Source organism: Lissotriton vulgaris, chromosome 8 (genome assembly GCF_964263255.1).
Source record: "Lissotriton vulgaris chromosome 8, aLisVul1.2, whole genome shotgun sequence".
In the NCBI taxonomy this organism is placed as follows: domain Eukaryota; kingdom Metazoa; phylum Chordata; class Amphibia; order Caudata; family Salamandridae; genus Lissotriton; species Lissotriton vulgaris.
The window spans coordinates 448,677,739-448,703,469 of NC_141696.1; the positions used below are offsets into that span (position 1 = coordinate 448,677,739).

The following is a 25,731-nucleotide window of genomic DNA, read 5'->3' on the forward strand; positions in this document are numbered from 1 at the left end:
GCTCTTTGTAGAGCTGTGGTAGCTCCTCCCCCTCACCTGTGGCAGCTGTGGCAATGGGGGCGGAGATGGTGTTGCCTCCTGTTGTAACCTGGGCCTTGTGGTCCCACCAGGGTGAATGGTGGCCCTATTGGCTGCTGTGGGGTGTGCTTTTGGCTGGCAATAGTTCGTAGCCCTGGACTTATGCTCCCGCCATGGTGTTTATGCCAGAAAAACAAGCGGCAGTGGGCAGCGAGTCCCGCTTTCCTTTCAGCGCATCAAATTCAACTTTAAGAAATCTAAAATTGCCCACCTCAGTGTCTGTTTTTAGGATATGAGCTTTCAAGTGAAGGAAAAAGCCTTGTAGCCAATTTCTGGGGGAAATGTGCGCTGCTCCAACCTCCAAAATCATTACAAAATCTACAATCAATCCTGAGATTCATACATTTTGGTAGAACATACATTTTGGATTAAGCAGAAAGAGTAAAACCTTTCTACAACCTAATAAAACCTGACTTTTGAGTAGGACAATGGACACAGGAACACACAGATACACTTTGTTCCTTACAAGCTGACAAGATAGCACGCGTAAATGTATGCAACCTGGTGATCCTTGTAATTGTCGATCAATCTGGGTACACCTATCTGACATATAATGAAGGTGAAACAGTACCAATTGCATACAAATCAAATTTTTACCCCAATGCTGAGGTACGCCTTGCATCTACAGAGAAGATCCTGACAGCAGTACAGACTGCTGTAGTGAGAGAAAGGGCACTGGCTCGGGGGAAACAGATAATAGTAGTGACTCCAGTTCCAGCCTTAGAGGCTGCGACAAAAGTGAGCATTCCCAACGCTAAAGCCTTACATCCGAGATGGATACAATGGGCTAATTCTCTCACTGCAACAGATGTAGAATACAGGTATGACCCAAATTTAAAAACACAAGCATTTCTGCAATACGAACAAGAATATCCTCTACCAAACGAAATAATGCCTCTAGATCAGTATGAATACATAATTTACACTGACGGATCTGCTCAACCAGCCATGGAAAGTAAGCAACAATATAGCGCGGCATGTGCAATCGTTAAAGGTTGCATACTGGATGGAAAGTTCCATCCAAGTTGCACGAAAACTCAATCTCTAGGAGACTGCACGGAACAGTTGGCAGAGCTAAAAGCCTTGATACTGGCAATGGTAAATACCGATTGAGAATTCCCCACTCTAATTGTGTGCGATTCCTTTTACTGTGTGCAGTCATATAATGAATATTTGCAACACTGAAAAACGGGTTCAAAGATGCTAAAAGTGGCACAATTAAGCACAAACTGCTATGGGAACAGGTAATGGAGTTGGAAACCGAACTACCGAGAGCTCACGTGATACATACTCTGAGTCATCAGCGTGATGGCATTCACGTTGAAGGGAATTTATTGGCTGATGAAGCCGCAAAGGGGGATGTACGCACGGCTTCTGTAGCTGAAATCACTCGTTCTAAAACGAGAATAGACGGTGAGATTATGGTGGCTGTCATTGCTTCACGCAAAAACAGCAAAGCGGTACCAAAAAGATTTCCACTCAAGTACTCCTGCAAGTTAGATGCCAATAAAATTCCATTTGCTCAGATTTCTGGAGTGAGGGATAGTCATTCCAGACATGAATTGTAGGTTAGGTTTAATTCTAGCAGCACATGAAGGGATAGGTTCTACACATGCAGGAGTTACGGCAACTGTTTCTTTATTGAAACAACGCTATTGGTGACCTGGATTAACAAAGCAGACTATAGACTATGTCTTGAAATGCAACATCTGCCAGCAGATGAAAGGTTTCACTGTAACACGTCTAGTGGGGCTTACAGGTATATCATTGTTGCAGTGGATTCCTGAACAAAATTCCTGTGGGTATGGCCCCAACGCTCGGCTGACGCTTGAACTGTTATGAAAGATTTGCGAGTCTTTATAGGAGTATGCAATTGGCACATTACATTCTGCCCAGGTCCTGCGTTTAGCTCTCAGGCTTACTAGAAGGCCATGCGAGGACTGGGTGTAGCATTGCGGTACTCCTCTCCGTACCATCCCGAGGGAAATTTGGTTGTGGAGAGGAAAAACCAGGACTTAAAGCAGTCTTTAACAGCTAGAGTATTAGGCACGGGTGAGAGCTGGGTAAAACATCTATATTCAGTGCAGTGGGCTTTGAACAATATGCCAAGAAGTTCTCTATGGGAGTCACTCCATATGAGGTCATATTTGGGACAAGAATGTGGGTACCTGATCTTGATTGTCAAGGTGCAGTGGCGGATGAAAAGCCTTTTGACATCCATGATCATTTTCCTGCTTTACAGGATCTAAATGAATCGAGGACACAACAAAGTAATGTCCATCAGAAGCAGACCGCCACTGGGGAAGTCAAATCAGTCACAGCAAGACCTGTCTGGATCCCATAAGTTGGGGATCTGATCAGAGAGAAAATAGCAGGCAAGATAGAATTTGGGCCATCTTACAGAAAACCTGTACAGGTCCTAGCAATCAAAGGAAGAAGAATGTACTTCTACTGCATCTTGCTTGAAAAAATCAATCGACCTAATCAATCCACAATATTCGGCCAATACTGAGTAATAGGCCACGTGGACTCCAAAGTAGCAGACACCCACCTCCCACTAAAATTCAAGAGGTTCGAACGGAAAGACTCATCACGTTCAAAGAGTCCCCTGTAGGGAAGGATGGTCGATGCAATAATGCTATGGAACTCGTTGCTCTTGAACCTGAAGTTCGAATTCAGAGTGAAAATGATAGACAAATTTTAATTTGACCAAATACAGATGTCTACATCAACATGTCTCAACAAGAGCAAACTACGATTTCTACAAATCCTTTTTTTTTTTTATTGTTAATGCACGAAGAACACATGACAATACACATTGCAGAATTGGTTTTTAAACCCAAAAAGAAAAAACAAACTTTGCTAGAAAGTAACATTGCACATCCCTATAGACATTCTAATGATAGGCACTTATGTAGCGGTTTACAAAATAGAAATCAATATCAACAACAATGACTACATCACACAAATCAATCAATACCCCATAGCACAATAAATCTTTAACCGACCCATACAGCCACCGGCGCCCAAATCCTAGTTGCTAATTGCCGGCTCCTCCCCCCTTTACAAGAAAATACAGAAAATTCTAACCTATGCAGGGCTAACAATCTTGCTCGCCATTGTACAAATGTTGGGGCTTCCGCAGACAACCACTGAGATGTAATACATAGACGTGCCTGGGACATGGCAATGAAAAGAAAAGCGGATTTGTAAAAAGAATGAGTACTAGCTAAGCTATTGCCCACATCAAACCCGAATATTACCAATGCTGGAGTCAATAAGCAATTTATCTTAAGTACGAAGTTGATAAAATGCTCAATGTTATCAAAAAACCCTGCTAATACTGGACAAGCATAGAGCATATGTATTATGTCTGCGGTTGTTGAATTACAACGAGCACAGGTATTGCCCTTCCTAGTATCCCATTTTGCAATTTTCATTGGCGTGTAGTAAAGATCTAACATGGCCATATAACTTTGGGTCTTCAATGAGCCTGATACAATGACCTTACTGGCAAATTCCATTACCGGGACTAAGTCAATACCTGTCCGTCCTAATTTAGTTTCCCACTTGGCATTTTGTACTGCCAAGTCATCGGGAAAAGTTGATACTATGTATTGATAAAGTACCTCTATTCTACTCCTTTTCCCAATTATCTCAATAATTGGTAGCTTATTAAATATAGCTGGTAAGGTCTTCGATTGTTTATAGACAAAGCTTTGTATTTGCAAATATTTAAAAAAGTCGCACTGGGGTAGTTTATATTTGTTCCTGATGTCACTGTATGTTAAAAGTTGCCCATCCTCCACTAGGTCACCCAGCATATAGGCACCCTTCCTTTGCCAACCAAGCATTACTTGGTCTTGAAAAATGCTAGGAAACACTCTACTGCTTTTAAATGGTGTATAAAGATTCAAATTTGGGATGTCTAAATGTTTCCTGATTTTCCGCCAAATAGAACACGCAGCAATCAGAACTTTGAAGCGTGTCCTTTTATAATAGCTAGGCTCCAAGACTTCCAACAGTATACCCTTGGCCGCTTCACCTAGCCCTAACTCCTATATAGTTGGTTGATTAGCCATCGGAACAATCGCCCTATCTCCACATATCAGCACTCCCATAGTTTGCAGCATTGCTGCCCAATAATACATAACCAGACTAGGAACCGCTTAGCCCCCCCTATCTCGGGGAAGATACATCCACTTGGCTGCTCGTCGCGATCGCCTATATCCCCACAGAAACCTGCACCCTCTCTGCCTTAATCAAACTATTTTGAGAAAATAACAGCGGAATAGTTCTAAACAAGTATAAAAATTTCGGGAGGTCTATCATTTTGAGGACACTACAGCGTCCATACAAGGATAAATGTAGATTGTCGAGTCTCTCAAGTTTAGTGTTGACTGCTTCTATCGTTGGGAGGATATTTAGATCCGGAATCCTATCGACTATAGAGCTTATCCGCACCCCTAAATACGTAGCTTCAGATACAACTGGGGCATCAGATATAGGCATGTCGGGAGTCTGAACCACCTGCGTTTTTGAAACATTGAGCTTATAACCCGAGACCGCTCCAAACTGATTAGATAATACCTTCAATGCCAAAAACGCAGATGGAACATCGGATGTTATCACAACTATATCGTCTGCGTATGCTAGCAGATTGTAGCAGATGCCACCAGCCCTGATTGGAACTGTAGCCTGATTGGCCATAATTTTAGAGAGAAACGGATCTATATGTAGGGCGAACAGCAGGGGTGAGCAGGGACACCCCTGCCGTGTGCCCCTAGTGATAGAGAAGAAGCTAGTCTGCTGCCCTGAGATATGCAGTTGGGCCCTTGGGGAATAATACATAGCAGAAACTGCATGTATAAATCCATCTGGAAAACCCTTCCATCTAAGTACTGCCCACATAAACCCCCAGGAGACCCTGTCGAACGCCTTCTCGGCGTCCAACAGGATCAACCCGAGGGGAGATTTTGTGACATGTGCCCAGTCTAACTATGTAATGAAGCGTCTTACATGGTCCACTGTGTCCCTACCTGGAATAAATCCATGCTGATATATGGAGACCAATGAAGTGATCACTTGTGCAAGTCGACAAGCCAAGATTTTAGAATAGACTTTCGAATCTCCATTGATTAATGATATCGGCCTAAATGATGACGGCAGCAGCTCTGGTTTCCCTTTTTTCTTGAACAAAACTATAGTTGCATTTTGCCATGATTCCGGCACTATGCCCTTCTGTGCTGCCCTTAGGACCTCAAGGAAAAAAACTTTAATCTTGTCCAGAAAATTTTTATAGAATTCCAGGGGAACCGCGTCTGGGCCACAGGCCTTTCCGTTAGCTAAAGATTTAAAGGCCAATTACAACTCCTCCATTTGAATGGGAGAACCCAAAAAATTCTGCCTGTTCTTGAGAGATTTTGATTGTCTCCATATCAATAAGATACTCCTCCATGGCCCTCTCAATATCTGGTCTAGGGATATCCTCCCTATCTTCTGTATACAATGAGGAGTAAAAATCCAAAAAGATTAATTGCCTCCTGGGTATCATGTATTATTCCATATTGATCTTGGATTTTCACTACCTGATTTTGTATACTGCGCTGGCGAAGTCTCTTAGCTAAAACCCTACCAGAATTCTCCCCAAACTCAAACATCTCTGTACGATATTGTAGGTACTTCGATGCAAGATCTTTTCCGAGTGGCTCCAGTAATTGAGCTTTCAGGATTGCTACTTTTTGTTGACTCGACTGAGTGTCATAGCCATTCTTAATGTTCAATGTCAATTCAATTTCTGCCTCTCTTAGCTCGTCAATGCGCCTACGCATCTGTTCTTGCTCATACTTCCATCTGTACGAGGTGAAGCTTTTAGTTTCCCCCCGTAGTCCAGCTTTCAGCGTATCCCATACCACTTGTTCAGATGCCGACCCAATATTTATGTTTAGAAACTGAGCTATACACTTTTTAATATGGGCCCGATACTCATCTTCGCAGAGCAGCTTCCTTTCAAACGTCCACTCCCTAGAGGGTTTCCTAACTCGAGGCCATTCGCACTCTGCTATTAATGGGTTATGGTCTGAAATAAGTAGAGGAAAACAAGAAATAGTAGAAACAATTGCCACCTGCACTGTGAGGAAAACATAATCTAACCTAACACTTTTATTATGGGGAATAGAGTGATGTGTGAACCCATCTTCCATTTTATTATGTAGGAACCAAAGATCAACCAAACCATGCTCCTGAAGGAGAGTCCGAAGCGCTTTAAATACTTTCGATTTCTACAAATCCTGATGCACTACCAACAATTTATTGAATGCTTCTGGCAACTCCATAAACTTTGATACGTTTTCTTTGGATCCAAGTGAACCTGAAACAATGCCAGCCCTAGAATCATGCAAGCAGCAAGTTAAAGACTTTCTGGACTTTCTTAAAAAGTCTTACCTGGTCTCACCTTGGGTAGAACTATGGGTGATCACCAGGATACTTTTCTTTCTTTTCTGGGAAGGCTTAGTAATAGTTTTTAGCGTGCTTGTTAATGGAAAATACCTTTTGTCAAAGCTCTGCAGCCCAAAAGGTGAATTTAATTTTAAAACCACACCAATCATGTCATTAAGAACAAAGAGACTTGTCATCAGTGAACATTACAGCAGTTCCTATACTGGATGGTATAGTTTGGGACAAGGTTGATTTTGATATATTTGGCCCGACCGGACTTTTAAAAATTCCTCATTTATTTCATATATCAGTAAGTGATATCATTACCTCAAGTACATTTTCCGATGATTGGGACTTTGAAACTGTAAATAACGGGTCCGATTTAATCAAATCTGCTGCAGTTTCTAATAGTGAAACACTGAAAAGCAAACCAGATTTAATAAATATGTCGTGTTTTCAACATTATGGTCATCATTTTTTGCATAAATCTGCTAATCCTAGAAATGTGTTCATATACCAGCAGTGGGAACATTATCCATCATTGCCAAAAGGCAGTTCAAAAACCGTTGCACAAAATTTTCTGTATTTTTCAGGGTTTAATATGTCTGACCCAGCCTCATATAATTATAAGGTTGCTCCAACATCAGCACAGAAAAATATGTTAACAAACACGGAACTTGTCCTCACGGGTGGCCCTTCTAACCCTTGGTCCCCTGCTCACTGGCCCCCTTCTTTTGGCCCCTCCCACGCCCTCTTCCTCTGTTCGTACCCTTGGCATTAAAGTCAGCTCTGACTTAACCATGCACAGCCAGATCAGCTCTGTTGTGTCTTCATGTTTCCTTTCCCTCCGTCTTATTCGGAAAATTTCTCGCTTTTTCACCATCGACGCGCTTAAAACCATAGTCTTGGCTTTAGTCATCTCTCGCCTCGACTATGGCAATGGCCTGTACGTGGGTATCCCCTTCCACGAATCCCGACGTTTACAGGCCATTCAAAACCAAGCTGCCCGTCTCATTCTCTCCCTCCCCAAATCCTCTCACATCACCCCGGCTTTGAAATCCCTTCACTGGCTCCCCATCCGCTTCAGATCCCTTTTCAAACTAGCTTGCTTTGCCTTTCGTGCCCACTCTCGCTCTGCCCCTGCTTACATCACTTCCCTCATTTCTTCCTACGTTCCCAGGCGCACCCTCCGGTCTTCCTCTCTCTCCCTTCTTCACATCCCCCATTTCCACAAATCCAGATCCGGGGGCACTCGTCTTTCCGTCCTGGCTCCCCAGTTCTGGAATAGTCTCCCACTTCATCTTCGCTCCATTCCTATTCTTAGCCATTTCCGCAAAGCCTTAAAAACTTTTCTTTTTTCTTTGGCTTTCCCTTCTTAGGTTCCCTTGTGTCCCCCTCTGTGAGTTCTGACCCAGGTCCCCCAGCGCCAGGAAGCCACTTGGCAGCAGTGCGCTTTATTAAATATTGTTTTCATTTCATTTCATTTTCAACACCAAACAGATTTACTCTGCTTCCTTTATTGCCCAGTTGTCTGAACAAGGTTACGACTTATGAAAAGACACCATAGAATTAAAATCCGTTTGGGGTACTAGAGAATGGCAAGTTCAGGGAACGGAAGCTTTGTTTAGAGCATGCCTTATCCCTCAACAGATCATGTTTTTGAATGAGACAATGCAAAAGGCATCTTGCCTTGAGCTAGCCGAGAACAAAGACTTGTACACACCTCGGCTGACAACACCATCACTGACCAAGGGTAACGGAACATCATAGAAAGAGATTATAGTAGACGACATCATACAATACAATAGATCAGACCCAGATTGGAAGAAATGGTTTATTTGTCCCACAGACACCAATAGTTGTCAGGCGAGATTCATGAGTACAACCGAAGGGTTCACAATCCATAGACCAGATCTGCGTTATGTACAAAGAAAACCTCCAGGGGTAGTGACATCCTACAGTGTTGGGAAGTTGTGCCTTGGTCGGCTTAAAACCTCAACACTCACACAGGTGAAACAACACTTATGCTTACTGCCACTGGATGTGGATCTCAGAAATGTTTTACTATGTCCCAGGAAGCCACGTCAGAAACTTTTCATTTATGCTGGCATTTATGCTACCTACAATGAAATATGGAAAATATCCCAACAAGAGGCCGCAGAGAGATTACAGGAGATGAACCGTATAAATCTAGAAAAATCTCTAGCAGTAATAGACAATGGGTTAACAACATTGACCTCCAGTGTATATTCCTTAGGCAACATTGTATTGTCTGCGATAGACATACTAGAACAAGACTTGCCCATATTACAACACGGGCAATCTCAGCCACGTTCTATTATGTTATTGAGCTGGACGCTGCAATCTTTGCGTGCAGGCTATGTGCCTTGGCGTTTTACCAACAGCACGTCTTTGTTTTCCGAATACTCTCTAATAGATAAACAGATAGAAATGGCACAAAGAGGAGCAAAATATACAATGTTGCGTATCGAAAAACTGGATAGATTATCATTTACAGTGGCAGAATCCCTGTCCACAGAATGGCTAATCCATGGCCACATAACTCTACTGGTCTCTACTTTTCAGTTTTAGTATTGGCTTGAACAAAAGCAGGCAAGCAGATATGGAAAAATGGGTAAGGAATACATTAAGGAATCATAGAAATTACCATACAGATTTCAATGCTGGAGTGGGGACCGAAAAGTGTTTCTAAGAGCTACAGACTGTGATAATGGATCACTCATATGTCAGGATATAATGTTCCACGGGGCTTGTAATAGTTCTGTAGCAAACTTGTCCTGTCATCTGAGCGGTGCTTCAGCTGCAGTGATTACTCCAGCATTTGGGCAACTTTCAAATGGGAGTTACTTGATGCTGAACAGTCAAGGCTGCTGGGGAATGCTCCAGGGTACTGCATATCTGATAAACCAGAGCTCCAGGGTTACTTGTTGTATGCAAGTATTGTTTCCACCGACACATACAGTCAGGGAGGCGCCGTTATGGCCTTCACTGAATGTTTCTTTAATAAGGTTTGATACTCTAGGCAGAATTAAAGCCATGCTTTTACAGAAGTCTGTGCCCTTAACCTCCGCACAAGAGACTTTTGATCTCCAGATGGCAAGGTCTTCGGCAGAGATACAGGTACTTATCCATACAAATTGCCCTTTCCATTTCGTAGAAATGGTAAATCGTATCTTTAACATGTTTGATACAACAGGCATAGTCCACCTATTTAAGACAATAGGTTCTGGACTTCTAGGCACCTTTCTGACAGTACTTGGAGTTAAACCAAACTTCATACAGTCTGTATTGGGAAGCATCTTTGGAGGACTTTCACTAATCCTGTTTCTAATAGCAGGTATCCTGATTGTCTTCTATCTGCTACGCAAATGACGTCCCAGTCACCAAGGAGGTGGAAAAAGCACTCCTGGAGCGTAAATACCATGACCGCATGGTGCAACATCTAGGCACGCCTAACCTAAGAGAACTAAGTGCATCTTAGTTCTTGTCATTTCGACCAGTCTGGATGGACTGCATCTTACCTGTCCTCCGATGCCTGTTTTGTGGAGAAGAATGATGTTAGACCTTTGTTTGACACTCCCATCATGTTTGCAACCGGACCTGAACGCTCTATTGGACCGGATAACGTCTGATGTTTTGCAGTGTCCTCAGTGTCTTGCAATGTTGATGGCGGCATTCCTTGAGCCACCGCAGGTAGTAACTGCACCTGTAGGTATGGACACCGGCTCCTCCACTGACACCCTGGCTTTGGATGGCGCACAGACTTCCCAGCACTGGCTGCGGACAGTGTGCAACATCATCTGTGCTCAATTGACATACACGGCAACGTGCTACAGGGGTGGTCTACTGCGGAAGCAAGCAACGAAAATGTTGCATCTACCAGCCAGGACACATAAACAATAGACTCATTTGGCTCGTTGTCTGCTGGAAGAAATTCTCCCTTTTTAAACAAGCTCAAATTTGGAACTCTAAAACAAAATTGACATACCTTTCATTTTTTGGGCATACCTGGCTTTCTAATGCTTATAGTGGTTTGGCCTAAAACTACCGACACTTTAGAGCTATGGCTTGTAAAACATTTTTCTTTTTACATTTTTAAGTTTTTCGATTTTTTTTGAAGTTTTTAAACATTCTAGCAGAATAATTGTTTTATGAACTTTGAAGCTTACCTATATCTAGTTAGTCTAGTGGTATGGTAATAAGTTACATATGTCTTCCAGTCGGAAGAAGAGTGGGGGTTATATTCCATATAGGTACCCTATATAGGCGCAGGTAACATCACAACCTTTCACCTATATTCTTCCCTACATTACATACATAACAGTACTTAGGCACTTACCTTTTACCTAGATATTTCACTGCATTCAGAACGCAGGTTTTCCCTAGTTTGAATCTCATACATTATGCATGAGGTTTCTTGGAAGCACAGCAGGACTACCATCTCCTGTATAATATCTCTGTATAAAGTTCAGGCCCAACGTCATCCTTTAGGCCGACAAAGTAACACAGCAGGGTAGGACCCCTTGGGAGACCTGTTGGTATATTATACATCACACTTTGCTTAGAAAGACAGAGGAGACCAAGGCTTCCCGGCTGACACACTGACCAGAGACACTGAGGTTCCTGCATTCAGATGCTCCAGCTCGCAGTGGTCTAACATCCCTCGCGGGTGTCCAATTTGAGACCAGGACGGTGTCCCATATTCTATTGTTCTCAGGTAATGGGGTTGACTAAATCCTAGAGTGATTCTTGGCATAACACCCAGACAAATGCTAGGTCCATTTAGGTGCATCTAGTTAGTGAGGCATCATAGGAGTAGGTACTTTTTATCATGTATTTTATGTACTTGTATATATTCATGATTACTGCAAAATGGTAAAACTGTACCATCCTTTTACTTTCATAGTACTTCTAATCATATATCTCTGCTACTGTCCAATGGTTGTTACAGCTCATCTATTCTACACTAAAATAACAGCTATTTATTAAATTCTTATTGGCAAACGCTCAGTATGTTTATTCTGTGTATCTCTGAGACAAACTAAGTGAGCATGAGTGACTGAGCGAAAGGTAGTATATTGTTTCCATGATCCTGCAGATCCTGTAAAGGTTATATAGGAACTACACGACAGAATGAATGTGAGTGACAAGGAATTGCTATCAGAGACATACTTCCGATGAATGTCCCTACTGTGTTGTTTACTGTATCTAAATCATGCTCATCTGTTCTGCAACTGGACTGACCACTTGTCACTCATACAGAGACAGCAACATGGAGATCGTAGATAATGCGCGTTGTATCAACAGTCCACAACGCAAGTAAGCAGTGTACACAGCTGTCTGCTGAGTGCTGTTTTCTTTAAAGTTCTTCTCACTCTTCTCTCTTGCTTTTTTCGCTCTACTCATCACATCTTTTCCGTTCCCTTCTCTTTCATTTTAGTTTCTTTCTCTATAGCTCTTTCATTTTTCTCTGAATTTCCTTTTCTCCCCATACTGTTGTATCTAGCCCTTACATCCATCATTATCTGATCTAATTTTTCCACGGATCTCTCTATTCCCTCTATCTGCTTTGTCTTCCCTGGAAGTCTCCATTTTCAAAAGAAGTTCTGTTCTGACCTGAAATGTCAAAAATATAAGCTGGCAATTACACCACATTCATTCATAACATCAATCTATTAAGTATTTCTACACTAACTAAAAGGCTAGTAAAGTCAAGGTATATTATGCTCAGTGCCTGCAGCTTATTGATTCACTTTCACGCTCTGTCCATTCTCTTCCAAGCTTCACTTGACTTTCAAAGTTTGGATTTGGTATTTATAGTGCACGTGTACATACATATATATTTGTGTATCAAATGTTGGAATGCCTTATCCATTACGCATTGTTTATAACTAAGTAGGGAAAGCTTATTACGCTTAGTCCAGTGGTTCCCAAACTGTGCGCCGCGGCACCACGTGCACCACCAAAACCAGCCAGGGGCGCCACGGTCACATTTGCTGTGAAGAATCCATTAGGAATTCCATCGGCTGCTGGTATGTAGGCCGGGTGCACTGCACCTGCTCGTCCAATCCAACTTGTTTCTTTCCATTTTGGGACTCGTAGTCCTGAATTTATAGTCTCAAACAAAACTACAAGCAAAATAATGCAAAGGAAAGCCTGTGCTGGAAAAATGACGTGCATGGATTGGGTAAACTCAAGAGCTCTGTTAGTGCTGGGATAAATTCCCCACTGGCTGCTGCAACTCGGCTCAACATCCTATGATTCTTGGCAAATCACTTATCCTCCATGTGCCTACAAAAAAAATGAAAGTGTCTTTGTGCAATGTAACTGAAGCTCGTGTTAAGCGCTCCAATACCTTTGGGTCATTTTTTCGCTATATAAAACTGCCCAAAAAAAGTTACAGCCCATGCATGTTTTAATTTTGACTGCCATTCTAAGGTTGATTAAATTGGTTCCACTGTGTAGCAGTAAGTAAACCATTATTAATGAGTGCCAAAAATCAATGCCTTTAATAATTATGTGATAGATAAATTATTGAGTGTAAATTTGTTTACATACATAAATACATACACTGATGGCAAGCCCCCAGCACCTGTTCACAGATAGGACACAACTTGGGCAAAATAAATGTTGCCTTGTCAATGCTGTGGGGAATTTCTGGCTGGGGGCTGTAGAGGGATAGAGAGCATCCAATCCACCTGCAAGGTTACCTCTCCACACAGGAAGAACTTCCTGAATGTAGTTGCCCTGCATGTGTCCCAGTATTGGCAATCAGCTCCTGGACACAGCCAGGATGATTTACCCCTGTTGGCCTGAAACTTGGCTTTGGCACAAAAACTTATAGCTGAAATCGGAATCCTCACAGTTCCCACTGGAGGACTGTTAACTAAGGATCAAGAGCGAAGCAATCACCACTTTCACTGTATTGTTTTTTAAAACAAAAAATAGTTTTAAAAATTCCATCTGCAGATCTCTGTGCCGAAAAGTATGATTTTCTGATTTAACCAATTAAAGTTTTTTATTAAACAAGTTATATTTTTATTTTATTACATTTATGATTATACTACCTTCATCGGCTTTATCCCAATTATTTACAGGGAGAAAAATGGAGGTACTCCCGAGGCAGGGTTTAAATCCCCCCTTACTTCCTCCTACCCGCCAAAAAAAAGAAACATAAAGGGGAGCCGTAGCCAAAGGCCAATAGGCCAATGGAGCCGCCTGTAGTGACCACAGACGTAGGGCTGACCACAGACGTAGGGCACTAGGACCCTGTGGGTCACAGGGCAGTGACCAGGTCACTGGACAGGACATCCTGTGGAGGACAGGAAGTGGACAGACAAGGGACGACAGAGGACGAGGACAGACATGCTGACCCACGCTGCGGCATACAAATAATAAAGAGAGTCACCAACCATTCCCGGCGTCCTGTGTTTCCTGCATAGCTGCACCCACAACTACATGACATCTGGCGACGAGGGGAAACGATCGTCACGACGTGCGTGGAGAAATCGTTGTGTGTAGAAAATCTTCGTGGGAGCATCAGACGCTAGGAGCTACACGGGAGCCCACCCCGATCAGCGTCCTACAAACAGTGGCAAAGCGCGGTAAGGAGCGCTTAGAAGCAGCGGAGCAGCGCTAGTGCCGAGCAAAGTTGTGAGGCGATCGCGCTCGAACATTTAAGCGCGAAGTCTCGCGAGAATTGGAAAATAACGGCGGCCATCTTTGGATCAGGCAGAATAAGCCAATACGAGCACAGCAATAACGTGGCGGCCATTTTGAAGTCAGGAAAAGCGAGATTTAGAGCGCGAAATCTCGCGAGAACAAGGGGCGGCCATTTTGAACGAGACAAAGGCACTAATAACAAGAGGAAAAAGACGGCAGCCATTGCAAGGGCAGGCAAGAAAAGAAAACAGCAGAAAAACAAGGAAAAGTGAAAATAAAGGGGAGAAAAACAAAGAGAGATCGCCCAAAACAAAGAATAACTTAGAATAAGAAATAAAACAAGAACGGAAGCAATAAGAAAGTGACAAAAAGATCAGAAATAAAAGAAATACAGAGGCAACAAAAGAAAAGAAAGCAAAATGCCTGAAACAAAGCAAAGTGCACAATATCGCAGACCAATGCCCTTCAGCGTATCAGAGCCGCAAGTGGGAATAAGATGGGAAAAGTGGATTGTGACGTTTGAGCGATACATGGATGCGACAGATGTAGTAGAAGGAAAGAAACTAGGACTATTCCTAAACCTAGTGGGGGATGAAGTGGATGACCTCCTGATAACACTCCCAAAGAGCGAAACAGAAACATACGACAAACTAATACAGTGTCTAACAACAAAGTTCGACCCTCAAAGAAACGTCGACTTTGAAAGATACAGCTTTAACATAGCATTTCAACAGCCGGAAGAGTCTATGGACGATTTTGCGACACGGCTGAGAAAGTTAGTGGCTCATTGCGAATTCGAAAAATATGACAACGAACAGGCCATTCGCCTAAGACTGATAGAAGGATGTCGTGACACAGAGTTTCGCACAAGATTACTAAAAGAACCTATCACTCTAGAAAAGATTCTAGATCTAGCAAGAGCAGAAGCAAGGGCAATGGCACATGCAAGACAGATGGACCGAAAAGAAGAGCAAGTACACAGAATGACGGACACAAGCAGAACTGGGAACTGGAAGAGAGGATCCAAAGAACAAGTGACAAAGAAACAAGGGTCCCAATGTTACAAATGTGGTCTGGAGTTTCCACACCGAGGAACCTGCCCAGCCTTCGGTCAAACATGCAGAAAATGCAACAGAAGCAACCATTTTGCCACCATGTGCCAAGGAATGCAATTAAAAAATTAACAGGGAAGGCCAGGGAGATCAAGAACAGCAACGAACAGACACGTACGGCACATGGACGCAACCAACAGGAGCTCGTCGTTGGAGTCGGGAGAGGAAGAAGAAGAAGAAATAGCAGGGAAGGTGGAACGACTATACCTCATGTCCACAGACGAAGGATATGAGGAAGAACACATCAGATTAGTAGATAGAAAATCAATAAAGAAGACAGACTGGGTGACCATTGACGTAGGACCCCACCAAACGGAATTTGTGCTGGACAGTGGAGCAACGTGTAACATTATGTGTGCCACAGAATATGACAAAATGAAGAGAAAACCAGCCCTCCAACCATCAAATGTAAGAGTATTTACCTGGGGTGCACAAAATCCAGTCACAAACATGGGGAAATTCACGGACACCATGACACACAAGGGCAAGACCGTCACTGAAGAAATACATGTGCTACGAGGAGACATCCCCGCACCATGTCTACTAAGTAATGTAACAGCGAAAATAATGGGCCTACTCAAGATGATGTATCATGTGTCGGACAAGGAGAACATATTACAAGAGTACCCAAAGTTAACGAAAGGACTTGGAAAGCTGAAAGGACGACAAATAACTCTACACATAAATGAATCAGTCAGACCAGTCGCCCAGCATCACCGAAGGGGACCGATCCATCTACAACCACAGGTAGAGGAAGAAATAAAGGCACTACTGGAGCAGGACATCATTGAGCCGGCCGAAGGACCAACGCCATGGGTGTCCCCAATAGTGGCTGTACCAAAAAAGGACACTGCACAGATTAGGATATGTGTGGACATGAGAATACCCAACACAGCTATTGAACGAGAACGACATCCGGGGCCGCACCTAGATGACATGATAAGCTGCCTGACGGGAATAAAAAAATTCTCCAAGCTAGACTTATGCAAGGGATACCACCAACTGGAGCTAGACCAGCAATCAAGGTACATAACAACCTTCTCGACACATCTAGGCCTATTTCGCTACAAACGATTAAGCTTTGGAATATCGTCAGCAGCAGGGATTTTCCAGGAAACAATAAGGCAGATCATCAGACCAATCAAAAACAGTCTGAAGTACAGCTATGATATCTTGGTATTTGGCAAATCAGATGAAGAGCATGATAACGCATTGAGGGAAGTATGTTCCCAGCTGGTAGATGTGGGCCTAACAGTAAACGAGAAGAAGTGCGAACTGGGGAGAGAAGAACTAGTATTCTTCTGACACATCTTTTCGAAAAAAGGAATGAGGTCAGATCGCAGCAAAGTAGACACCCTCGAAAAGGCAAAAGAACCCAAAGATGTCGCCGAAGTGCGCTCATTCCTCGGCCTTGCCAGCTATTGTGCGCGATACATAAAGGACTTCGCGACGGTGAGCACCCCACTGCGAGAGTTAACAAAACAGGGTCAAACATTCGAATGGACCACAGAATGCCGCAAGGCGTTCGAAGAAATAAGAGCGTCAGTAACGGCAGTAGACCACCTGGCATACTTTGACCCAAGCCTATGCACCGAATTGACAGTGGACGCCAGTCTAGTAGGTCTTGGCGCAATATTGGCACAACACAAGCCTGGAAAAGACTCACCTCGGCAGATAGTAGCATACGGAAGCAAGAGTTTGTCGGACGTTGAGAGAGCGTACTCTCAACCAGAAAAGGAGAGTTTGGCAGTGGTATGGGCATGTGAACACTATCACATGTTCATATATGGAAAGCCATTCACCATAGTAACAGACCACCAAGCACTTGTGACCATCTACGGAAACCCGAACGCCAAAATACCACCAAGAATTGAAAGATGGGGGATCCGACTGATGGACTACAACTTCAAGATTGTCCACAAGCCCGGGAAAGACCAAAACCCAGCGGATTATATGTCACGACACCCGCTTCCCCATCAAAAAGGTGGCCCCACAATGGCAGGAGAATATCTAAACTTCATTCTAAAACAGAACACTCCAACGTCAATAACAAGCACAGAACTAGAGCGAGAAACAAAAAGAGATCCGACAATGAACGCAATCAGAACGGTATTGCGGCAGCAGAGATGGAGACATATTAACAATAACAGCGCTGTAGGAGAAGGGGTCATCAAAGAAAAACTGCTAGCTTTCAAAAAAATAAGCGAGGAGCTGTCTGAAACACAAAATGGAATTCTGATGAGAGGCTCAAGAATTGTAATACCGCATTGCCTGAGGAAGAAAACAGTTGAACTAGCCCATGAATCACATTGAGGCATCGTAGCGACAAAGAAGATGTTGCGAGAAAAAGTATGGTTCCCAGGACTGGACAACATGGTGGAAAAGGAAGTGTCAACAGTGTCATATCTGTCAAATAACAGGACCACCTGCCAAGCCGGCACCGTTGAAGATGTCAGAATTGCCACCTGCGGTATGGTCCGAGTTGGCAGCAGATTTCTATGGACCATTGGAGACTGGAAAATACCTGCTAGTGATCATCGACAAATTTTCAAGATTTCCAATAGTGAGAGAAGTATCGTCGACATCAGCAAGTGCCACACTACCAGCGCTAGACGACATATTTGCTGCCTGGGGCTCACCACAAACATTAAAAACAGACAATGGCCCCCCATTCTCTGGAGAGGAATTTCGTAGATTCATGGAATACTTGGGAATCAAGCATCGGAAAATAACTCCCCTGTGGCCACAGGCTAATGGAATGGCAGAACGATTCATGGGGACTATCAAGAAAGCCATACAGCGAGCAAAATTGACACAGATATCAATTGGACAAGCACTTTGTCAAGTGCTGAGAGATTATCGAAACACCCCCCACAGCTCCACTGGTAGATGCCCAGCGGAACTGGTGCTGGGAAGATCTAGCAAGACAAGACTGCCTCAAATAGATATAAAAGACAGCACGATTAGAAGCGACATCGCAGAAAGAGATCATCAAGCAAAGAAAAAGATGAAAGAATATGCTGACAAAAGGAGAAATGCATCTGAACGGATCCGCTAGTTGTAACCAACGTGAAAGGATCAATGGTAACTGCAGCGTCTGAACACCACAGAATAACAAGAAACAGTTCCCATTTCAAGGAGCTCAAAGTGGAAGAGGAAGAACCAGTGACAACTTCACCAAAGGTGGAAGAACGAGAGCAAGGAACTAGCAGAGAGACAATTTCATTGAAATCAGAAAAAGGAGGACAAGAACTCAATGGAGACCAAAGGCCAAGAAGAGTATGCAAGAAGCCCAGAAGACTAGTAGAAGAAATGTAGAGATCATCTCTCTCTTTTCTCTCTCTCTCTCTCTCTCTCCCTCTCTATCTCTCTCTTTTCTTTTCCCATCACTATGTGGATAATGTACCAAGAGTTTGCGCACGTGACAAAGACATTTGTTTGTGACAAGGGGGGAGATGTAGTGACCACAGACGTAGGGCTGACCACAGACGTAGGGCACTAGGACCCTGTGGGTCACAGGGCAGTGACCAGGTCACTGGACAGGACATCCTGTAGAGGACAGGAAGTGGACAGACAAGGGACGACAGAGGACGAGGACAGACGTGCTGACCCACGCTGCGACATACAAATAATAAAGAGAGTCACCAACCATTCCCGGCGTCCTGTGTTTCCTGCATAGCTGCACCCACAACTACATGACACCGCGGGTCAGAAAAGTTTGGGAACCACTGGCTTAGGCTGATGCTCTCCAACTGAACTGACTCACACAGCTGAAGTTAACAAATACTTTTTTTCATTTACATTTTTTAACGAATGAATCTTTGATTCCTATTGTCAAGCATAGATTTCTTGGACTGATAGCCACCAAGCCTTTCTGTCTGGCTCCTGCGCCTCTTAGGGAAGATCAAGCTTGCTTGTCAAATTACTAGTTATTTTAGATGTTGTATAAAGATCTCTTCCCAAATGCCTATAAAATCCATTTTTTTGTCAAGTTTTGGAGACGATATCGTAGTAAATGCATTATGTTTTACAAAGAAATTATCTCTCCCCCATCCTAGGAAACCACTCTTTGGGAGCAATCGTGGGGCAGTCACACTTATTAAGCTCAATTGGAGGTTACAAACGGTATTTTAATTTACACCCTACCACTTTACGTGGCTCTAAACTATAGTACTGGCACAAAAGACTTTTATATACGGCTTAAAGTTTTACAACTGTCCTTGCATACACATTTCTGAAGCGTTGCCAGCATTTGCTAATTTGTTAAATGTATATCACCAGAAGGGGACTATTGGTATCCTTACTCGTGAAAAGTATAATTGGAAGTGTATGTAATGGCACACAAAAAAATGGAATGTCACCGATATACAGACTGAAAACATGGAACTGTCGCACATAAAACAAAACTTGGCAGAGGTGGGCGCGGCGCCACTGACTATAGTACAACTTGGTCTCCCAAAACGCATGTGAAGAAGATACTTGAGTAGTGGGCCTCAGTAGAAACAGAAAAGGGGATCCGCAATGGGGCCTTAAAGTTGTCGTGGCCTCGAGTTAAACGTCCTTATCTGAGCGCACGGGGCCACACCCTGAAGGCCAGAAGGGCGAGAGCAGAGAAAAGACTTTTGCAAAGGGCGGGCGCTGTTTCGGGGGAGCGGCCAAAGGCGTTAAGAACTCCTGTCAAAAAGCCGCAGCGTGTGTATTGACTCCGCGACAGCGGACAACAGCGGCACCCCTCCCTCGCTCCTTGAGTCTATCGTACTCTTCATAGCAGCTGGCAGTGGACGCTAGGCGGAAGCCAAGCGGGCCTGGCTGTTAGAATTCTATTTGAGGTAAATGGGCTGAGCCACCTTTGAATAGCGGGGGGGACGGAGGACAGCTGCTATCGTGCCCTTCTCTGTTTAGTGCTGAGCCAATCACTTTTCGCACATGTCACTCTCTTTCAACGCTTTGCTTTTTTATTTTATTTCTTTCAGGTGTCATCAGTAAAGTCTGGTGTCTGTTTTGAGCGGATTTAGGGCCACTTGCTTTAACCCCCCTCTAGCATGGACGAAGAACGATGTGCCCCCCACAGGAGGTATCGGCACAGTTTGCCCCTGCTGAAGCCTGTGCGCACAACCCACAAGTAGGTAAACACAGAAGCAAGTTGTTACTGTGGTCTTTATACATGCTAGCATTTTAGAAGAGTTAAGTGTTCGTTTTAAAGATTTTTTTTAAATAACCGGGAGAATATATTTCTCCCGTTGACTTCTATTGAGGCCTGTATCTGGTCTAGTTTCATGTACAGGGACTACATGAAAATACCAGTTATTTTTTCTTACCTGTCCTGCACGGAGAAAGGCTGTGGCAGGCAGGGAGAGTGACAAACATGTTGTGGACTGGCCGGTAGGGGCAGTTAGTGCCAGTGCCTGCAGAAGCCTGCCGAGGAATCTGTTTTTTGCAGACAGGAGTCGGGTGGCTGGAGACTAATCTTCCGGTCGGTAGTCTCTCGCCGGAATGGGGAGGGTTGACATGTTGAAAATCGCAAACCACACGGGCTGCGCATATTTAATGGATAACCGGAGACACTGTCACCTTCACTGGCCCAAAGGAACCTCCCCAGGACCGCAAGTGTGCGCGCGTCAATGTCAGCCAATGTTATTCTAACTTAGCTTTCCTCTTGCTTATCAGCTGTCGGTGTACTCAAAGGGCTGTCGCAAATCGGCGTATAGGGTGGCCACTTTTGCCCGAAGCAGAATACTAAATTGTAGTCTGTCGCCGCGCAGCGTCTTTGTTGTTATTTTACAAAAGTGTGTAGAATGTTGAATTGCTGCTCATTAGAGTGTAATAACCATACCTTTCTCTGGAATATGTATATGACTTGCAAAGAAGTGAGAAAAAACTTGTCAATCTCAGCCGGAAAATCAAGTTCCAGCTGGAAGTTTCTGACCTTTGGCCTGCGGGTTTGAATATATATATATATATATATATATATATATATATATATATATATATATATATATATATATATATATATATATATATATATATATATATATATATATGTATATGTGTGTGTGTATATATATATATATACACACATATATACACATATATACATATATCTCACAAACACACGAAGGTTAGCCCCAAGGAGAGATACCACAGGCAGATAAAGTAGTTTGTTTTATTGTCATTCAGCAGCTTGCAAACAGAGCTTCAGCATTAACCGGCAACACCTCAATACATCGCCAAACGCGTTTCAGGAACACACTTCCTTTCGTCAGTGGCGCTAGTGCAGTGAACAGTAACTCTTTCAATATCTCACTCTCACATATACTCACTTATATACATCAATACTCACATATACTAGATTAAAACATATGTAGTTACTGATAAAGACACTAGTGAGACAGTCATTCACTCACTAACACACACATATACACACTCATCCACCCATACAGTCCTGCACATATGCTGTCTTCAAAACACACACAGAGAGTTAGTCATTCATGCATCTATGTGATAAGTAATACCCCCACGAAACAATACAAACACTCATACTGATACTAAAAAAACATCTAATAACCCATATACCTACACATGTACCTACTCACTAACCCATGCAGCCACTTAAACACAAAGTGAAACACTAATACATATATGTAAATATTTAAACATTACTCACTAATATATGTATTCACTAAGAAACACTTAATAAGTCAGTTAACTAATCAATTTTTATTAAAAAAACATCCATTTAGACACTTATTTAAACATTTATTCTTCCATCAACTTTTACATATACATGTATAAAACAAATTTATTTTTCAAAAAGACACACATTTACTGGATGGTGTCATCAGTGATGTCATGAGTGATGTCACTGACCATGTCATGAGTGATGTAATATGTGACATCATCAGCAGTGCATTGCACGCGCGAGGTATAGTGAGTCCAACTAACTATAACGTGGGAATTTCAATGGTTTCATGCGAGTAAAACTTCCTGCTAACTATAACTGGTGTGAAACCTATGGTTTTTTCAGTGAATTTAATAGGTTTTTTTAAATGCTAAATCCTAACTATAACTGGTGTGAAACCTATGTTTTTTTCAGTGAATATATATATATATATATATATATATATATATATATATATATATGTGTGTGTATATATATATATATATATATATATATATATGTATATATATATATATATACATACACACATACATATATACATGTGTGTATATATATATATATATATATATATATGTTCCAAATGAAGGTGCTCGCACAAGTGAAGACACCCATGCAACGTCAGGATTCAACTCTATTTATTCAGCCGGCAGCAGCTCAATCGGAACAGGCTTTCACAGTGAAGTTCCGCCGTCACATGCCATACGCGTTTCAGAAAAAATTCCTTGTTCACTGGCTTGGCGCATTACAAGGGGCAAGACGCAGCTGGCAATGAGCATCCGCTTTTTGAGTGTTTACAGTCCCGCCCCACTTGGCGTGTGCTCATAGTGCATTCTGGTGCTCGTAGTTCAGATTTGTATTCATAGTTTTTAATTGCCGCTTTGCCTTGCCCTCCAACAATATTTAATCCATCAGGACACTGTGTTCCGCACGCTCAGCTTAGCTGCTTTGCTCGCACCTGACTGAATGAGTGCGCTGCTCGTGAGCAAGATGCTAGCAGCATCGAAACGCGTTGATCACTCGCTTTTATCCTGAAAAGATCCTGAATAAAATATCTGGCTGTGGAAAGCTAAAGGAGTGCGCCCCAATTCTTTTGTGAAAGAAGAAGTGCTTTGAATATTGAAACGGCGTGGTTCTGCCGTAGGGAGAGGCACCGATGATGAGCGCTGTAATGGCCAGGAAACATGAACCAACGTGCTTGTGTATATATAATATATATTTAAATATCCAAACTTCAAGTTGCCCTGATACAAAAACGCCTCCAACTGCAAAGTGCGAAACAGCCTTTTAATGTCAAAACCGGCAAATACAGCTCCGTAATGAATGTTCTCCTTACGCGTTTCAGAGCTCGATGGCTCCTTCGTCAGAGGATGACAGCTGGTAAACTGATTCAAGCACCATTAGCTGCATGCATTCAATTTCAAGCCCCTCTGGCTCTCTCAGGTGAGGTTCCGGTTTTCAGCATGCTGGTACATGTAGTTCGAAACATCGAAATTATTACCACAGTGGGTTCAGTTTAATTCAGTGTCCTTTAAAATTAATATTAATAACATCAGCCCCAGTGGGCTCCGGAGCAGAATTTCCAGTTCAATTAGATGACCTTCGCTGTGCTGTATACTACTGTGACCAGAATGCCGGAGGGGCGTCAACGCTCGTTCAGCATGACGGAGCAGTTAAAAAGGTACAATGATTAACAACAGCAAACCATTTCTGCCTCTGAAGAAGTGTGCCTCGCGCACGAAACACGTCAGGCATCTTGAACCTTGGTGAAGACTCTTGTACAGCGCTTGCAAACTTGCTCCAAATAAAGCACTATTGAAAACCTACCTGTGAGGCTTCTCTGCATTGGGCAACCCTTGTTGTTTGTATTTTGACCGGACAGCCCGGGTCGGGGAGAAGCCCTGCCATTACCATGTGGACTCATGCTGCATCCAGGGAGGCAGCACTTTAAGAGAGGAAGGTTGTGCGGAGAAGTAACACGGTGCAGGACGCTGTGATTTGAAGCCTTCCCAACCCACTGTGGCTTTCCTTTTTTGGATCCATTTTGCTGCTGCTAATGAACTCACTGGAGCAGATAACGATGAACTACTGTGACCAGAATGCCGGAGGGGCGTCAACGCTCGTTCAGCATGACGGAGCAGTTAAAAAGGTACAATGATTAACAACAGTGAACCTTTTCTGCCTCTGCAGAAGTGCGCCTCACGCACCAAACGCGCCAGGCATCTTGAACCTTGGTGAAGACTCTTGTCCAGCGCTTGCAAACTTGCTCCAAATAAAGCACTATTGAAAACCTACCTGTGAGGCTTCTCTGCATTGGGCAACCTTTGTTGTTTATATACATATATATATATATATATATATATATATATATATATATATATATATATATATATATATGTATATATATATTTTTCAATACCTCGTTGCACGATTTCCTTCCCGAAAGAACGAGTGTGGACACAAATTTGTGCTAGTTTTAGTTGTTTATTGTGCCACCAAAGCTAGCCGCCATGACACGTTTCAACCATCCCTTGGCCTTGATCACATGACACGACTCTTGCTGTGCTCATCTTTTTTAAAGTGCTAGTGCCATTTTTTGCTTTCAATAAACATAAACAACATACTACTACGGTCACATTGGAAATAAATATTGGACAAATATATAAATATGCAAATAATGATTCACCATGGCCAATAATATAATGTAATAACAGTAAAATTCATTGTTTTAAAATCAATCAGATCCCTGTATGATTTAAATGTATGTTGGTTGATCTGTTTCTTATTGGCCAGGATTGTTGATTTAATAAAAGCTTAAATGCAGATAAAAATTACCTGAACCTCATGAGTGTGTTACAAATTATTGTTTGCAAATAGGCACCTATTTGTGTTTCTAAAAAGGTGTATTTCGTGATGTCCCCAAAAATAATAAAAATGTGTGAAAAAGTGCAAAAATGATAAAATTATAACATGATTACCTTATTCGTAAAGTGCTATGTGGTACATCTGTTCGTACATCATGTACTGTTTCTCATTTTCTGTATAATACATTAATCTTTAAATTCGATTATGATGTACTAATGCACAATACGATAATTGAATTTCTGAGCATGTAATAAAATACTAAATGCTTATAGATGCATAGGCTGTCAATTGCTTGATAAGAATATGTGAACTTTAGGGAAATTTTAGATCCAACATCTCGGGGAGTCTCACATATATATCTATTTTGGAAACTCGACCTTAAATAAATACCTGTGGCCAAAAGAAACGCTGGATTTGCGTGGTTTCTCTGTCGCTTTGCTGGCGTGGTGGGAGACTGCAGCTGATGTATATGTATATATATATATATATATATATATATATATATATATATATATATATATATATATATATATATAATATATATGGACATTACTGCGCAGGGAGCTGGCAACATCAGTAACACCTCTGTTAACTTGCCCCCTGCAGCTGCTGAGGTGATTCTTCACACTCCGACTTCAGCTTCACTTTTGTCCTGGCCCGACCTTCTCCCCTCTACTCTTTTAGAGATTTTGGGTAAAGTTAAGTCGGGCTCGCCGTTGGACCCTGTGCCTGTTTCCATCCTACGATCTCTGGAGCCCCCGCTGCTCTCTATTGTCTGCACTTTGCTAAACCACTCCTTGAATATGGCAACTGTCCCAAGCTGCTGGAAACATGGAATGGTTACACCACTCTTGAAAAAGCCCACCATGGACCCCAATG

The 25,731-nt window shown here is 42.6% G+C and overlaps 1 protein-coding gene across 1 annotated transcript in view; it reads left to right on the plus strand.

The window, feature by feature from the left end:
• Positions 1-20,023: 20,023 nt before the first annotated feature.
• LOC147697160 (ATP-binding cassette sub-family C member 5-like) overlaps positions 20,024-25,731 on the plus strand; it is a 2,119,944-nt gene continuing 2,114,236 nt past the window's right edge. Inside the window, exons 1-2 of the mRNA XM_086934231.1 lie at positions 20,024-20,140; positions 20,285-20,433. Of these exons, the coding sequence (XP_086790357.1) occupies positions 20,354-20,433 (80 nt within the window). The 5' untranslated portion in view covers positions 20,024-20,140; positions 20,285-20,353. The remainder of the gene's footprint in view (positions 20,141-20,284; positions 20,434-25,731) is intronic.